The following is a 13,213-nucleotide window of genomic DNA, read 5'->3' as shown; positions in this document are numbered from 1 at the left end:
TACTTTGACAATGACCTTCAGTGGGAATTCTTAGAGGGAGAATTTATTCTAGGTAGACCTATAATATTTGTATATCAAGTGGCACCTACCTGACCTATCCAGTTTTTACACTGCTAATTTTGCATTTTGATATTTGGCTTCACTTCTTGCACTAAATAAAGCCTAATTAATTTATTTAATCTACAAACATTGCATCTGACACAGAGGTTTTGCAGGGTTTCTGCTGTACAGTTTCTCTGCAGTTGTTCAGGAGGACCTGCTGTGCTGCAAGCCCCAGGCTGCCCATATTACTGCGGTGTTATTAACTTTGTGTCATGGGGTTATACCTGCTCCTGCATGCAAACCATATAACTGCTCCCTATTATTTGGAAAATCTCATACATACCAGTATCTTAGTCCACTGGCCTCTACTGCATTATCTTAAAAAAATGCACTCAAAATAATAATAATGTTCCAGTTTCTTGTCATGCACAACCCAGTTAACAAAGTCTCTTTTAGTAAAAGAAGAACACTTTAATAACAGTGATGGTAAAATCAAATAAACTGAAATATAATCTATAAGTCATTCGGAGCTAATCGAAGTGGAGGTTCAAAGCCTAATGTAACACGGCTGGATTGGGCACATTCATTACTGAATGGCAGGCAGCAAATAGAGCTTAAGTGAACGAATAACAGATGTTCGTGCTCTGTGCACACTCAGGTATATTCCATATGACAATGAGTTTGAGAGATTTTTCTCTCCTCATTAGGCTTACACATCTTATAAGATTTGCCCTATTTGCAGGCATCTGGCATCTACAATATGTGAAGGAAAGTGCTGAGTGCAATATAATAAATGCAACACGAAAGCAAAATCACACTTTCTGCTCCCTGTCAGCTCCGTGGTTCAGCTCTGAAAACACATACCAGCACCTGACATTCCAATAACTTTATATATTTATATATTTGGGCTACTTGGAATGATAACTGGCACAGACTCACACAAATTTATATTCAACACACCTACACATACACAGTAATGTAAACCCAAGCACAAGCAAGTCACGAGTGTTGAACAGATGTTCAGAGGCTTTCTTTCTCTAATCTCTCTCTCTCTCTCTCTCTCTCTCTCTCTCTCAGGTGGTGATGAACCAGAGGTCTTGCTGAATCAGCTCTCTGTCCTGCTGTATGATTACTCCACAGACCTAGACAGGCTCTGATAAAAATGAATTTACCCAGTTCTCCTAAAACTCAATCTCAACCTGATAATGCAATCAGTTCGATCCACTGCTGCCTTCATTCTGAAGAGGCTTAGAGAAGTGTTCAAAAATATTTCTTACTAGTCAAATCAAAGAAGTCGACTACGTTATTTCAGTTCGGCTCACTTTGCCTTATTGACACTTATTTTTAAATCTAGTTGCTTAACATGTCTGGAGGATTTGCTAAAAGTAGCTGTGTCCTGAAAAAATCCCAGAATCAGCTAGGATTATTTTCTTTTGTAGACTCGAAAACTCCGTAGTCAGCACATTGTAGCATTCTGCAGACAACTGCTCAATGTATCGAAGTCTTCATTCTGTGTGTGTGTATGTGTGTGTGTGTGTGTGTGTTTCCACTGTATAGACTTAGCCAGACTGAATTTCTCACTGTCCATTTTGTTACATGACAAAAGGACATCTTTTTTCCACACTTTAATGATCTCCTCCTGCTCACCCTCTTTAAGGAAAAGAAGATAATAATCAGAGTATCTGCCTGTGTGCTGCTGACAGAGGCATCCATCTGCAATGAAGTGTTCTGAGCAACTACATGTAGTTTGGAGAGAGAAATAACGATAGAGAAAAGAGACAGAGAGACAGAGAGAGAGAGAGAGAGAGAGAGAAACAGGGACCGCTGGGAACTAGTGTGCTGCATCCACAGCTATGTAATTATTCTTGTTATGTCAAATAACCATGCCAGAACAATAACCACACAATCACAAAAGAGCCCCGGACGTTCATTGCTCTCCGCAGCGCTACTGATGCAAAAAGAAGAACAAGGGAGCGAGAGAAAGCAAGCAATTCATGTTTATAAAGAGGGGAGCGCTCACTTCTCTGCCTGGTGTGTACACTGAGCTGCAGTATTTCCCTGTTTAAACAAGAAGAACTGAAAAACGATGTTCTTTCCTTTCAAAGCTTTTGTCCGCACAAAACGTGCATGGATGGCTCTTATATATGTGATCTGATTCTGTATTTTCTGAAGGTTCAGTGTTAATTTCTAGTGTTCTGCAGCATAAATAGAAATAAAATATAATGGTTGAAAAAAATCTAATGCAAAGGGATAAATCAGGCCTCATTATGACTGAACATTGAAAACCCCGTTGATGAAGAACAGACTCATCTACAGAGACCCAGAACATCCTAGCTGCCGAAATAGCAGAGAATATGCCAACAGTGCGAAGAAAAAAACATACACACTTCCTTACAGAATGTCCAAAATTCAATGAAATATAAGAATACAGCTTTACAAGAAGGAATGAACATCCGAATTCAGTAACATCTCAATTCTAGATAAATTATACCTGTTAGCAGAACAAAAAGAGTGCTTTACACTGTCAGCACAGTACATCCTCACCTGCTACCCTCAGAGGGAGAGAACTCACACACACACACACACACACACACACACACAGGTTTGTCTTACTTCCTTGACATAATCATTAATGCAGCTAATTAATGCTATCCCTACACATAAATCAATTTATTTATGTGTAAATAAATCTAACCCTAATCTCAGCAACCAAAAGTAACTAAAATAAAATAAGAAACTGAACTTAAAAAATATATTTTTGGCTTGTTTACTTTAGCTTTCATGCATAAATTATTAAAAAAAAAAAGCAAACTCTTTAGATATTTTTTATTACTTTGCATGTCATCTGAATTTGTATTTTTGCTAAATATCATGTCTATCATGCGCTATATTTATCTCTGTCTTTATCTGCACTATATTACCAAGTCAAGTTCCTTGTGTGTGTGAGCACACTTGGCAATAAAGCCCTTTCTGATTCTGATATTACAAAGTAAATGGGAATACCAGGAGTAAAAAAAGGCTAAAATATTGCACCTGGGAAATATTTTCCAGTGTTTTTCAATTCTAAAATATTTTCTGTTGATGACTAAAATTATAGAAATGATCTCTTTTTTAACAAAATATAGCCCTTTTTTTTTTTTTTTTTTTTTTTTTTTTTTTTTTTTACAAACCTTACAGCATTTTGGACTGTTGAATATTGCAGCTGATTTCAGAGGTTAAAAAATATCTTTAAAAATATGTTTTAAAAAAGATAAGATAATTCACTGGCATGGGGTATAAAAATATATTTTATTTTAATTTGGGATTTTATGTTGAAGGTTTGTAAAGAAAGAAAGAAAGAAAGCCGTCGCTACTAAAAAAACAAAAAAAAACAAAAAAAACAAAACAAAAAAAAAAAAACAGGTCACGTGGACCAGCCAAATGTTCCCACAAGGTCAAAACTGTCAGATATTCCTATCGTTGTGGTGACAAACACACACACACACACACACACACACACACACACACAATCCTTATTGTTTGGTCTACCTATGTATCTATTTTCCTTCTTCCTTTTCTCCTTTTGCCTTGCCTTATTAGTGTTTGATTTCTTTTTATTTTTTTAATAATTTTTAACTCTTGTTAGTTGTAGCTGTAGCAGTGTTTCCTTTTATCTGTATTTTCATTTGTTCACACACTCTGTAATACAAGCTTAGGCAATACAAATGTGACAGGATACAAATGTAAAAGGAATGCACTTGAACCTGAGATAAACTCTAGTGTACCTCAGAGAACAAAACTGAGCTAAAGACAATCTTACCCTATTTTGACATTTTCCTGTTAGAGGATCTATCCACAGTATGGAGGAGGTGTAGAAGACAGTGTTTTCAGGCGCAGCCTTCTCTCTTTGCTTTCAGGGTTACTCACTCACTAATTCCAGTTCATTTTTGCCTGCATCAGTTTTCTATAGTGTATTAAAACTGCCGATTACAGTCCGTCTACCTTATACTATTTTTGTAGCTATATTTTTTCATACTGAGATAATAGATAAAAGGAATGGACTCCAACAATGGCTTATCAACTCATTGATAAGACAGACTGCTACTAGGTGTACAAAACTCTGCCGGCAATTTGAGGTGCATAAAGTGAAAGCAGCTCGATTTCAGTTTGACGGATTCCTGCTCTAATACCGCTCCCTGTTTGCTGTGAACTATTGAGCCATCCCCATATACAGCTATTAGACTAAGCATATTGACATATTCAGACAGTATCCATGATCCTGAAGTCTTTTTGTTGTGTTGAGGCTATGCAGTTTTTTAGTGGAAGGCTATGAGAAGATATTGTCCAAACAGTGCTATATACTTTTTAATGATGGCTGAAATTGAACTCCTGCCACTCAAGCAAATAGTCTCATAAATCTGTAGCAGATTGAACTTCTTGTGTAACATAAGATGGAAAAATGATGCAGACAAAACCTGCAATTACAGAGTGACTAAGCCTGAAAATAAAGAAATAATTATTTATGTACTCATTAGAGTCACTAGAGCAGTACTTAGTCTGGTTCATTCAGATCTCAATGTGATGAACTTTCCTACCCTGAAGGATTCGCACAAAGAGAAAGAAAACTTCCAACCGATATTCGCTTTTATAAGACAGAAGGCAAAGGCAGTAGTCTGCCCTTACCTGTGCACTTCTTGGGGCTGCCAGGGCGCTTGCCGTGCATTCCCAACTTGCATCCAAAGTTTTCCTCCCAGAATTCAGCAAACCACACATTCCTCCTGTTGTTAGATAAGCTGCGACTTCTGAAATACCTGTCAAAAGCTGGGGAAGAGTGTTAGGGCTACTGGAGCATATGAAAAAGGCCCAACAACATAAATACTGCCCATTAAAAAAACACATTCATTACTTTACATCTTCCAAAAAATATGACATTCATTACTCATCTTGTAATCATGAAACATGCTTCCTAAACTAGTTAAAATCACAAAATGAAGGTTTATAAAGGTTTTAGTCATAATTTATGAAGGTCATAATTTCTATTATTAATCCGACATCATTGTACCTTCCACTGAAGCTCTCTTAGGCAGAATAGTAATGGCTCCCTCAGCCACTTTCTCCTGCTGATGTACAGGGGAGATCTTCGAGCCCCAGCTGTCTGAGCCCACCCAGAGAAAGTGATTTGTCTGATTGTTTCGCTTAGCAGCATCAAGAACACGTCTGAAAAGTAGACAACACAGGACTAATGTTTGCTGCAGTTTAAGCAACTTTCAACAGTTTTCTAAAAACACATTCAGAGTCCAAAAGAACACTCAAGAACTGCATTTATTACATCACTGATCTAATATATTATTGTATTTGACAACCAGTTTATTCATTTATTCATTCATCTTCAGTAATTGCTTTATCCAAGAACTGGATGTTCTGGGCCTCATGCACACACACAGTTTTAGGTGCAATTTAGAGTCATCAGGTCAGCTACCAGCCTTTTTTTCAGAGGTGGGAGGAAACTGGAGAAACGAAGGAGATCGTACTGGAGCCGTAGCGATCTGGAGCTGTAAGGTGGCAATCATATCCGCTCCACCACCATGCTGCCTGATGTTTTATTCAGTCAATATTGATTATTCAAGAATATATTATTTAAAATTCAGGCAAGCAAAAATTTCTTTTAAAAACATTTCTATTCAGTATATATATATATATATATATATATATATATATACATACACACACACATATGAATAGTCTTAAATGATTGTGATGCTCTCAATATCAAGAAATAACTCTGGTGTTAATATTAAGTGTTGGACTCAATTCTTTATAATAGATTTTTTTGCCTATAACGTCTTATGTTCCTCCACACATATCCCTGCTTGGGCCATGTGTATTCGTGGTTTAAAGATGAACTTTATAATTAAGATTTCAAATATCTTGCGCACCTTGTTAACCATGTCTGCAGTGGATTGCTGGCCAATAACTAATGCCAGACTTAAGGAAGAGGAATACTGTAACTGAGAGGTGTACCTTATGTCGTCCTCATTTGCGAACATGATAATGGCACGAGCATTGGGAGTCTCAAGCAGTCGTGAGATGATCTTGTTGAACTCTCCAGGCCTGGGTTCTCTGGGGATCTTCAGAGATTGTGCAATGCACACACCACCTGAGGGAGAAGGAGGCAGAGGAGGTATGAAGAGAGGGAAAGAGAGAGATAGAACGAGAGAGAGACAGAGAGAGAGAGAGAATAGAAAAAGTGGGTAAATGAGAGAGAATGATGTGCACAGGAAAGTGAGGGTGGAGGCAGACAGGAGGTTGTGAGGGAGTGTAGGAGGAAGAGAGAAGGGTAGATAATGGAATGTTGAGAATGAAATTGTGTAAGATGAGAGGCGTAGAGAGTGACAGCCACAGACAGGAAGAAAGGATGAAAGAGATATAGAAACAGGGACAGAGAAAGACAAAGAGACAGGAAGGAGACGTGTGAGCAGAGCGAGAGAGAGAAAAAGGGACAGGGACAACCTCACCATCTGATTCCATCAAAACAAGGACACCAGGCAATCCAAATTAGATACAGAGAAAGATGAACAAACATATACGGTGTTATCTCTGCTATCCAGAATAAATGTGTTTAGATTCAAATAACATCTGATAATGCCACCTTGCCCAAGGTGTTTGGGAACATAACAATTTTTAACACAGAGCCTAACGCAATTCTGACAGACTGAAACTCTACTTTAAAAAAATTTTCAAGATACAGAAAACATTCACAAATATCTTTTACAGCATTTAAAAGCAGTATATCCATATTAATAAGGGTGTGTCCAATCTCCCAGTTACTATACTCTCTTTTAAAAATGTTTCAAACAAGCAAATAACTATATGGATGCTTATGTAAGGAAATCATAATGTATTTCACAAAAGTTAGAAAAGTAGCACTGTTATATCACTTTTCAATGACAATATATATGTACACGACTGTGCTGCCTTGTCTCAAAAGATTTTTAAATTTAAATGATATGATGCCACTTCCACCATGGAAAGTCCACCGCCAAGCCACTAGAGGGCACCCTCCCAACTTCTTCCTTTGTCTTCCCTCTTATTTCCTGCATTTGTGCACACCTGTCTTGTCCCCCTGCCCCCACTGATGCCCCTAAAATGTTCTGTGTTTTCCTGCCTTATTTGCTGCACGTTTGTTACTGTGTGTAGTTTGTACTGTTGCTGAGTTACTGTCTTGCTAGTTTTGGTTCTTGTTCTGTTTTGTTAGTGTTTTGTTTAATTAACGATTGTCTGCATTTGCATCCACCTCCAAATCATTACATATACAGTAACTTTTAATGTATTTCAGTAGGAATGTGCCAGTTAATGACACCCTATTCAACAGTTAGATTAATTTATATCACAGAAACCTGGATAGAAATTTACTAGAAATAGAAATAGAAATTTACTGTGGTATCACGTTTTAATGTTAATGAGATGCAGTGTAGTTCTTTTTCTCATCTACGTTGCAAAAAAACCCTACTAGCTATGACTGGCTAGAAGTTCTTAGCTATTAGTGGTTTAATAGGTTAAATGGTTAGCTATTGGGTAGGACATTGTTTACATCAATGCAGAAGTCATGTTAAAAGAGTAAAACCAGTGGCCATCCATAGGGGCAGGTGGGGCAGAGCCACAAGATCAACAAATGTTAATCTTTATAAACTTCTCAATCACAACTCCATACAATATAAATTCCACTGAAATATTAAATAGTAATTACCTCTTTTGAGTGACCAATGATTTTTAGAAATGTTGCTATTTGATAGATATAAACCATTGATTTGTGCAAGCATTAGAGAGGAGGATGTTAGCCAAGCTGACATCTATTATGAACAACACCTCTCACCCCCTGTATGGGACTGTGGAGACCCTGTGCAGCTCTTTCAGCAGCAGACTGCTACACCCCCAGTGTAGGAAGGAGCGCTACCGCAGGTCATTCATACCAGTGGCTGTCAGACTTTACAACACCGCATTACAGTAATGTTCAAATGTGCAATATTTTATAATTTTATAACATTTTATTTCTTACAACACTGCATTACTGTGATATTCATCTGTGCAATATTTTTATAAATTTTATATAATTTTATATAATTTTATTTCTTTTATTATTCCTAAGGGTGCATATATAGTTATAGTTTTAACTTTTCTTTCTTCCTTCCTTTTCTTTCTTCCTACACTTTAACTGTCTGTGAGCTGCTGTGATAAGTGAATTTCCCCACTGTGGGATCAATAAAGTTTATCTTATCTTATCTTATCTTATCTTATCTTATCTTCTTATCTTAGCTTCATAGATTTATTATTACACATAGTGGTCAAACATGTGAATTACAACAAGCATTAACAGAGGCCCACTGGGGTAGGAATCACACTGCCCTGTGCTCAGGGGAGGAGCAGGGGAGAGGACTGCTAATCACAGAGTTTCCAAACTGGGCTAAGTTTAAATATACTCCATGACCACTTAGATCTTATAAACAGAACTAAATCTAATAAATTTCCCCTAAAGGCAAAGTGTAAGTGTATACGGTGTGTCTATGATGTACAGAACCATTTCTATTGTTCGATATATTTCAAAGATTACGAGAGGTAAAGGAGGGTTATGGAGTGGATAATGTCCATACATGAGAAATACGTGTGCACCATGGTGAACTTGTTTCACACAAAGGTTGAGAAAAAGATAAAAATATATGTCTCCTGTTTCCAATGAGCATATTATTTGAGTTAGTTTCAGGTCTTTTGTGTGGTTTTTAAGATGTAGTTGGGCTGAAAATTTTGCTGAGACCTGGCAACACTGATTAATGGCAATGAGAACACACCTACTGTGCTGAACAGAGGTGAACAAAGGTATGTCTAAAAATGCTCAATATGAGCTGCTAGACTGTATGCTCTCAACTCTCAGCTGCCAAAAATTCACTAGATCACAACCTATAGCAACTGTCAAGTGTGATAGACTCTCAACTTAATTTTCTTTGCTGTTATGTTGTTATTGATGTTGTCCTGCCACACCAAAACCTATGGTCACGAACCGCTGCTGAGCAGAACTTCAGCAACTTTACACATTATTTTATTGTGACAAATACCTTTCTCTGGGTGTACATCTCAACTTATTTGTCGATTGTTTAATCAGTTTTACTTTGCTATTATGTTCTGCATTATTTTAGGTCCTGTCACCTGATGTCTTTTAATGTGTGTGTGCTTGTGCTTCTGACCGTCTGTTCTGTGGAATACACTGCAGCGAAGCCACGTGCATTCACACCATTTGGGGTGGCAAACCTCTTGCCTAGAGCAGCAAAATGTCTATGGCACAGCTGTTCATGCTCACACTTCTGTTTCCTTCTACATTCCCATCTAAACTATTAACATTTACAAGAGATTATGATCATTTTAAAATGGATTTTAGCCCAGCTTTAATAACCAAAAGTAATCATAGCCAGAACAATTAAAAAGTTAAATATAAAATTTGACAAGTAGCTGTGATTTGAGAAGGTTGGGATGTTGCTAATCTATGGTGCCTATGCACCAATGTGATTTGTGTTTGAAAATGAGATGGCCATGATGACAATAAGACACCATGTTGTGTGTCAATAGCAGCATATTATAGCCTGTTATTATAGCCGATTATTAGTGCATCAAAAAAATAAAAAATGGTGCTTGCAAATTACATTTTAATTATGTAATGAAACATATTTTTAGCTGATGCCCACTTCAAACAAAAAAATCTAATCAAATGAAATAAAACAAAATCAGAGAAATCCTTAACAGTTATAAAATATAGATACTGTCTGGAATATAAAATGTATTTTTATTCCTATATTTGTATTACTAATGGAAACACTCTCTCGCTCCTTTTTCTCCAAAAACACTCTCTCGCTCCTATTTACTACAATTTTTCTTTATTTCTTCCCTGATTTGGAGGCAGGACAATCTTCAGTGTTAAACATAAGGCCACGGTAACTCTCCATCTCCTCCCCTAACACTCGATTACACCGTTAGCTTTACTCTGTCTGCTTTAAACACTCATCTCACCACTGAAGCCTCTCTGCTTGTTACAAGTCCATTTAATGAACAGCTGTGGGGTCTCCATTCTTCCAGTGCAATTGTACTGCCCCTTTAGTGGTTGCTTTTTCTCAGCCAGTGATTACGCTGAATAGATAGCCACCTTTCAAGGATAACAACCAATCTGTGTGTCTATGCATGCTCATCTGCCAATGTTATTCTTCTTTGTTTTTCGTCTCAGTCTTTATGCAAGAGGGTTTCTTTTACAGCTGTAATGCACAGACCCAGTTAAGATGTGTGATATGGTCCATTGGGATTTTTGGACTAAACAAAAAGTAATTTGTATAATCTAGTTGTATGAATGGACTGCTTGTGATTCAGTCCTCGGTCGTGCCCTCGGTAAGCTACTGCCACATGTCTCACCCACTTATTTTAACTTGAGAGGCACATCCCTAAGCCTGAGTGTCACTCCTCACTGTTTTTATATCTGCTTATGTAACTCAAATGTGCACATGTAGCTGTGAGGCTCCACCACAATGCCATATGTCAGAGCGATATCAATGTCACAACATGTACAACAGTGCTGGAAGCATATTGTTCTTTATGAGCATGCTTGCCACAGCCAACTATCTGCAAACACCCTACCAAGACCCGACACAAAAACAGAACCAGTCTTGGCATCCTCAAGTCAAGCATGTTTCTCCTAATTTCCCATGAGCCTGAATGAGTTGACAATGTCCACACTTGAACACACAGTTGCAAGGTTCACAATTCAAAGAGTTATGATTAATTCTAAATTTGATTAAGGGTCATGCAATTAGGAAACTTGCCTCATTCAGTGGTAGGCAAATTATTGTGCATTGTTTGAGAGTCAGCGTTGAAAAATACTTTAACTGATTACTCACTCCCGCTCCCACTCTTTGAGTAGCTGCTTTACCCTGGTCAGGGTCTAAGTGGAGCCGGAGCCAATCCCAGGAACACTGAGTGATAGGCAGGAGGGACACCAGCTCATCACTGAACACCATGCACACCCACATTCACACACTCATTCAAACCTACGGGCAATTTAGTGTAGACAGTCAGTCTACCAGTGAGGAAACCAGGAGCAAACTGGAGAACCCGGAGGAAACCCATGTGAACATGCACAGAAACTCCACACAGACAGTAACCCAAGCTCAGAAGCAAACATAGGACCTGGGAACAGAGAGGCGGCAATGCTTTCCACTGTGCCTCTGTGCGGTTAGATTGTTGCTGCTCTTTCAGCTGCTCCCAGCACGTCACCACAGCGGATCTTTGGTCTGCGTGTTTGATTTGGCACAACCGTCCCAATTTATCCGGTACCAGCACTGGGACCGGCACTGAGAGTACATTCCCAGTGGCTGGGTTGGTTCCCTGCCCGGGAATCGAACCCAGGCCGCGGCATTCTTAGCCACTAGACCACCAGGGACACCACCATTTAGTCTGGTTATTATGCCGATATTAATATATTTTATTATAGTCTTTATTATTTAATCATCAAGCATTCAAGCAGTGTGAAAACTGAGAATCACACTGTAAGAGTCATAATAACACATAAAGAGGCAAAGATGAGGAAAGCCATACAGATTTTTTTTTTTTTAATGTAAGAACATAATACGTGGTAATACATGATCGTGAAGAGATCACTGCTTAATGACATGTATAGTAATCAAAATCATTTTTAATAACCCTGGAGCAATGACAATTTAGGACAGCCTGTACATGTGCAAGTTTACACAGTTTTATACAGTTGGTAGGAAATATTTAATCATTTTTGCCTTTAACAGACATAAATGTTTCATGATGATTTCACAGGATACACAGAAGCGACCTTGTTTTTTTTTCATGATGCTGAAGGTCTTCAGATAAGAGGCCAAATATTTCAACACTATCAACCAAAACCACACGTCAATACATGTCACAGTGGCAAACGTCCGGCAGTTATTCTGTTTCACCAAGCATGTTGTTTGCTTGTTTTTTACAGTACAGTGTGGCAGAAACAAGACACATTTCTGGAAAAGCAAGAAATCTGCTACAAGATGATCTCCTGTCTTTCACAGGCACACACAAAATAGCCATCTTGCAAAAGCTTGTTAGGCAGCGTGGGAGCAAAGGGCTTTGTGTTTAGCATGTAAACAGCAGCAACCATTCACTAGCGTAACCTGCACAAGCCAGCGCACAAACACGCTTACCACATCATACGCTTACCAAATCACGCTTACCACACATTTTTTTATGCAACATAAAAAACAACAAAACACACAAGCAGAGGCTCAAATGATTACACAAACATTCCTGTGTTAAGTGAACCATATTCCATATTGAAGAACACACCCACACAATGTGTTACATCCAAATAGAGCACACCAGACAGCATGTATGCAGATACCATTTCCAAGAAACAGGAGATTTTTAGCTTCTTGTAAAGTGCTAAATGATAATCAAAAGAATCATCATATATAAAAATTACATCCATAACATATAGTATATAACATACATGTATAGTGCTAAGCAATAACAGTATAACTGAACTTAAGCAGTGTACTATTTTATTCTCACTCAGAACACTGAGCTGTGTTTACAGTGGCACTGAAAAACTTTTCCAGCAAGGAAGTGACAGTGTTTGCCATCATAAATCGCAAAGTTGCCTGAGGAAGACTGGCATCTTTGAAGTGGAGAGACAGCAAGTTAATGCCACAGTGAAGACTAATCTCTGCCTGCTTCTGCCTCAGATTAACCGCTCACACCTAATTGCTGTGGAAAGATGTATTTGGTGTAGAAGAGACACGCTGCTGTGGTGAAAAATGCATTTCTGTGATGGCATTTAGCATTTAGTTATTTAAATGGGACCAGTATTAAATAAGGAACCAGTAAAATATGCAGAAGAAATTCCTCATATCACACATTGGTATTCAGACCTCAGGCATAACTACAGACACAAGCGTTATTCAGAGAGTTGGGCAAAGTTATGCACTCAGGGTGGAGGTTGAGTAAAACGGAGCTGAGTCTCAGTTACATCTGATTCCAACTTTGAGCTTTAGTCTATTTTTCTTGTGTGATATCAGCTCAAGTGAGTAGCAGTTTTAAATCCAGTGCTACTGACAGTCAGACAGTTTGATGTAACCACAATACGTCACACTGAAATGTATGT

The 13,213-nt window shown here is 38.1% G+C and overlaps 1 protein-coding gene across 2 annotated transcripts in view; it reads right to left on the bottom strand.

The window, feature by feature from the left end:
• Positions 1 to 13,213, bottom strand: part of grm8b (glutamate receptor, metabotropic 8b) — a 128,122-nt gene that overhangs the window by 35,706 nt on the left and 79,203 nt on the right. For both annotated transcript variants that reach the window (XM_034307116.2, XM_026918621.3), the window contains exons 4-6: positions 6,043 to 6,178; positions 5,084 to 5,238; positions 4,705 to 4,842 (exon numbers count right to left, since the gene is read on the bottom strand). In XM_034307116.2, the coding sequence (XP_034163007.1) occupies positions 4,705 to 4,842; positions 5,084 to 5,238; positions 6,043 to 6,178 (429 nt within the window). The remainder of the gene's footprint in view (positions 1 to 4,704; positions 4,843 to 5,083; positions 5,239 to 6,042; positions 6,179 to 13,213) is intronic.

This window comes from Pangasianodon hypophthalmus, chromosome 9 (genome assembly GCF_027358585.1).
Source record: "Pangasianodon hypophthalmus isolate fPanHyp1 chromosome 9, fPanHyp1.pri, whole genome shotgun sequence".
Lineage (NCBI taxonomy): Eukaryota > Metazoa > Chordata > Actinopteri > Siluriformes > Pangasiidae > Pangasianodon > Pangasianodon hypophthalmus.
This window is presented reverse-complemented; position numbering and strand designations above follow the sequence as displayed.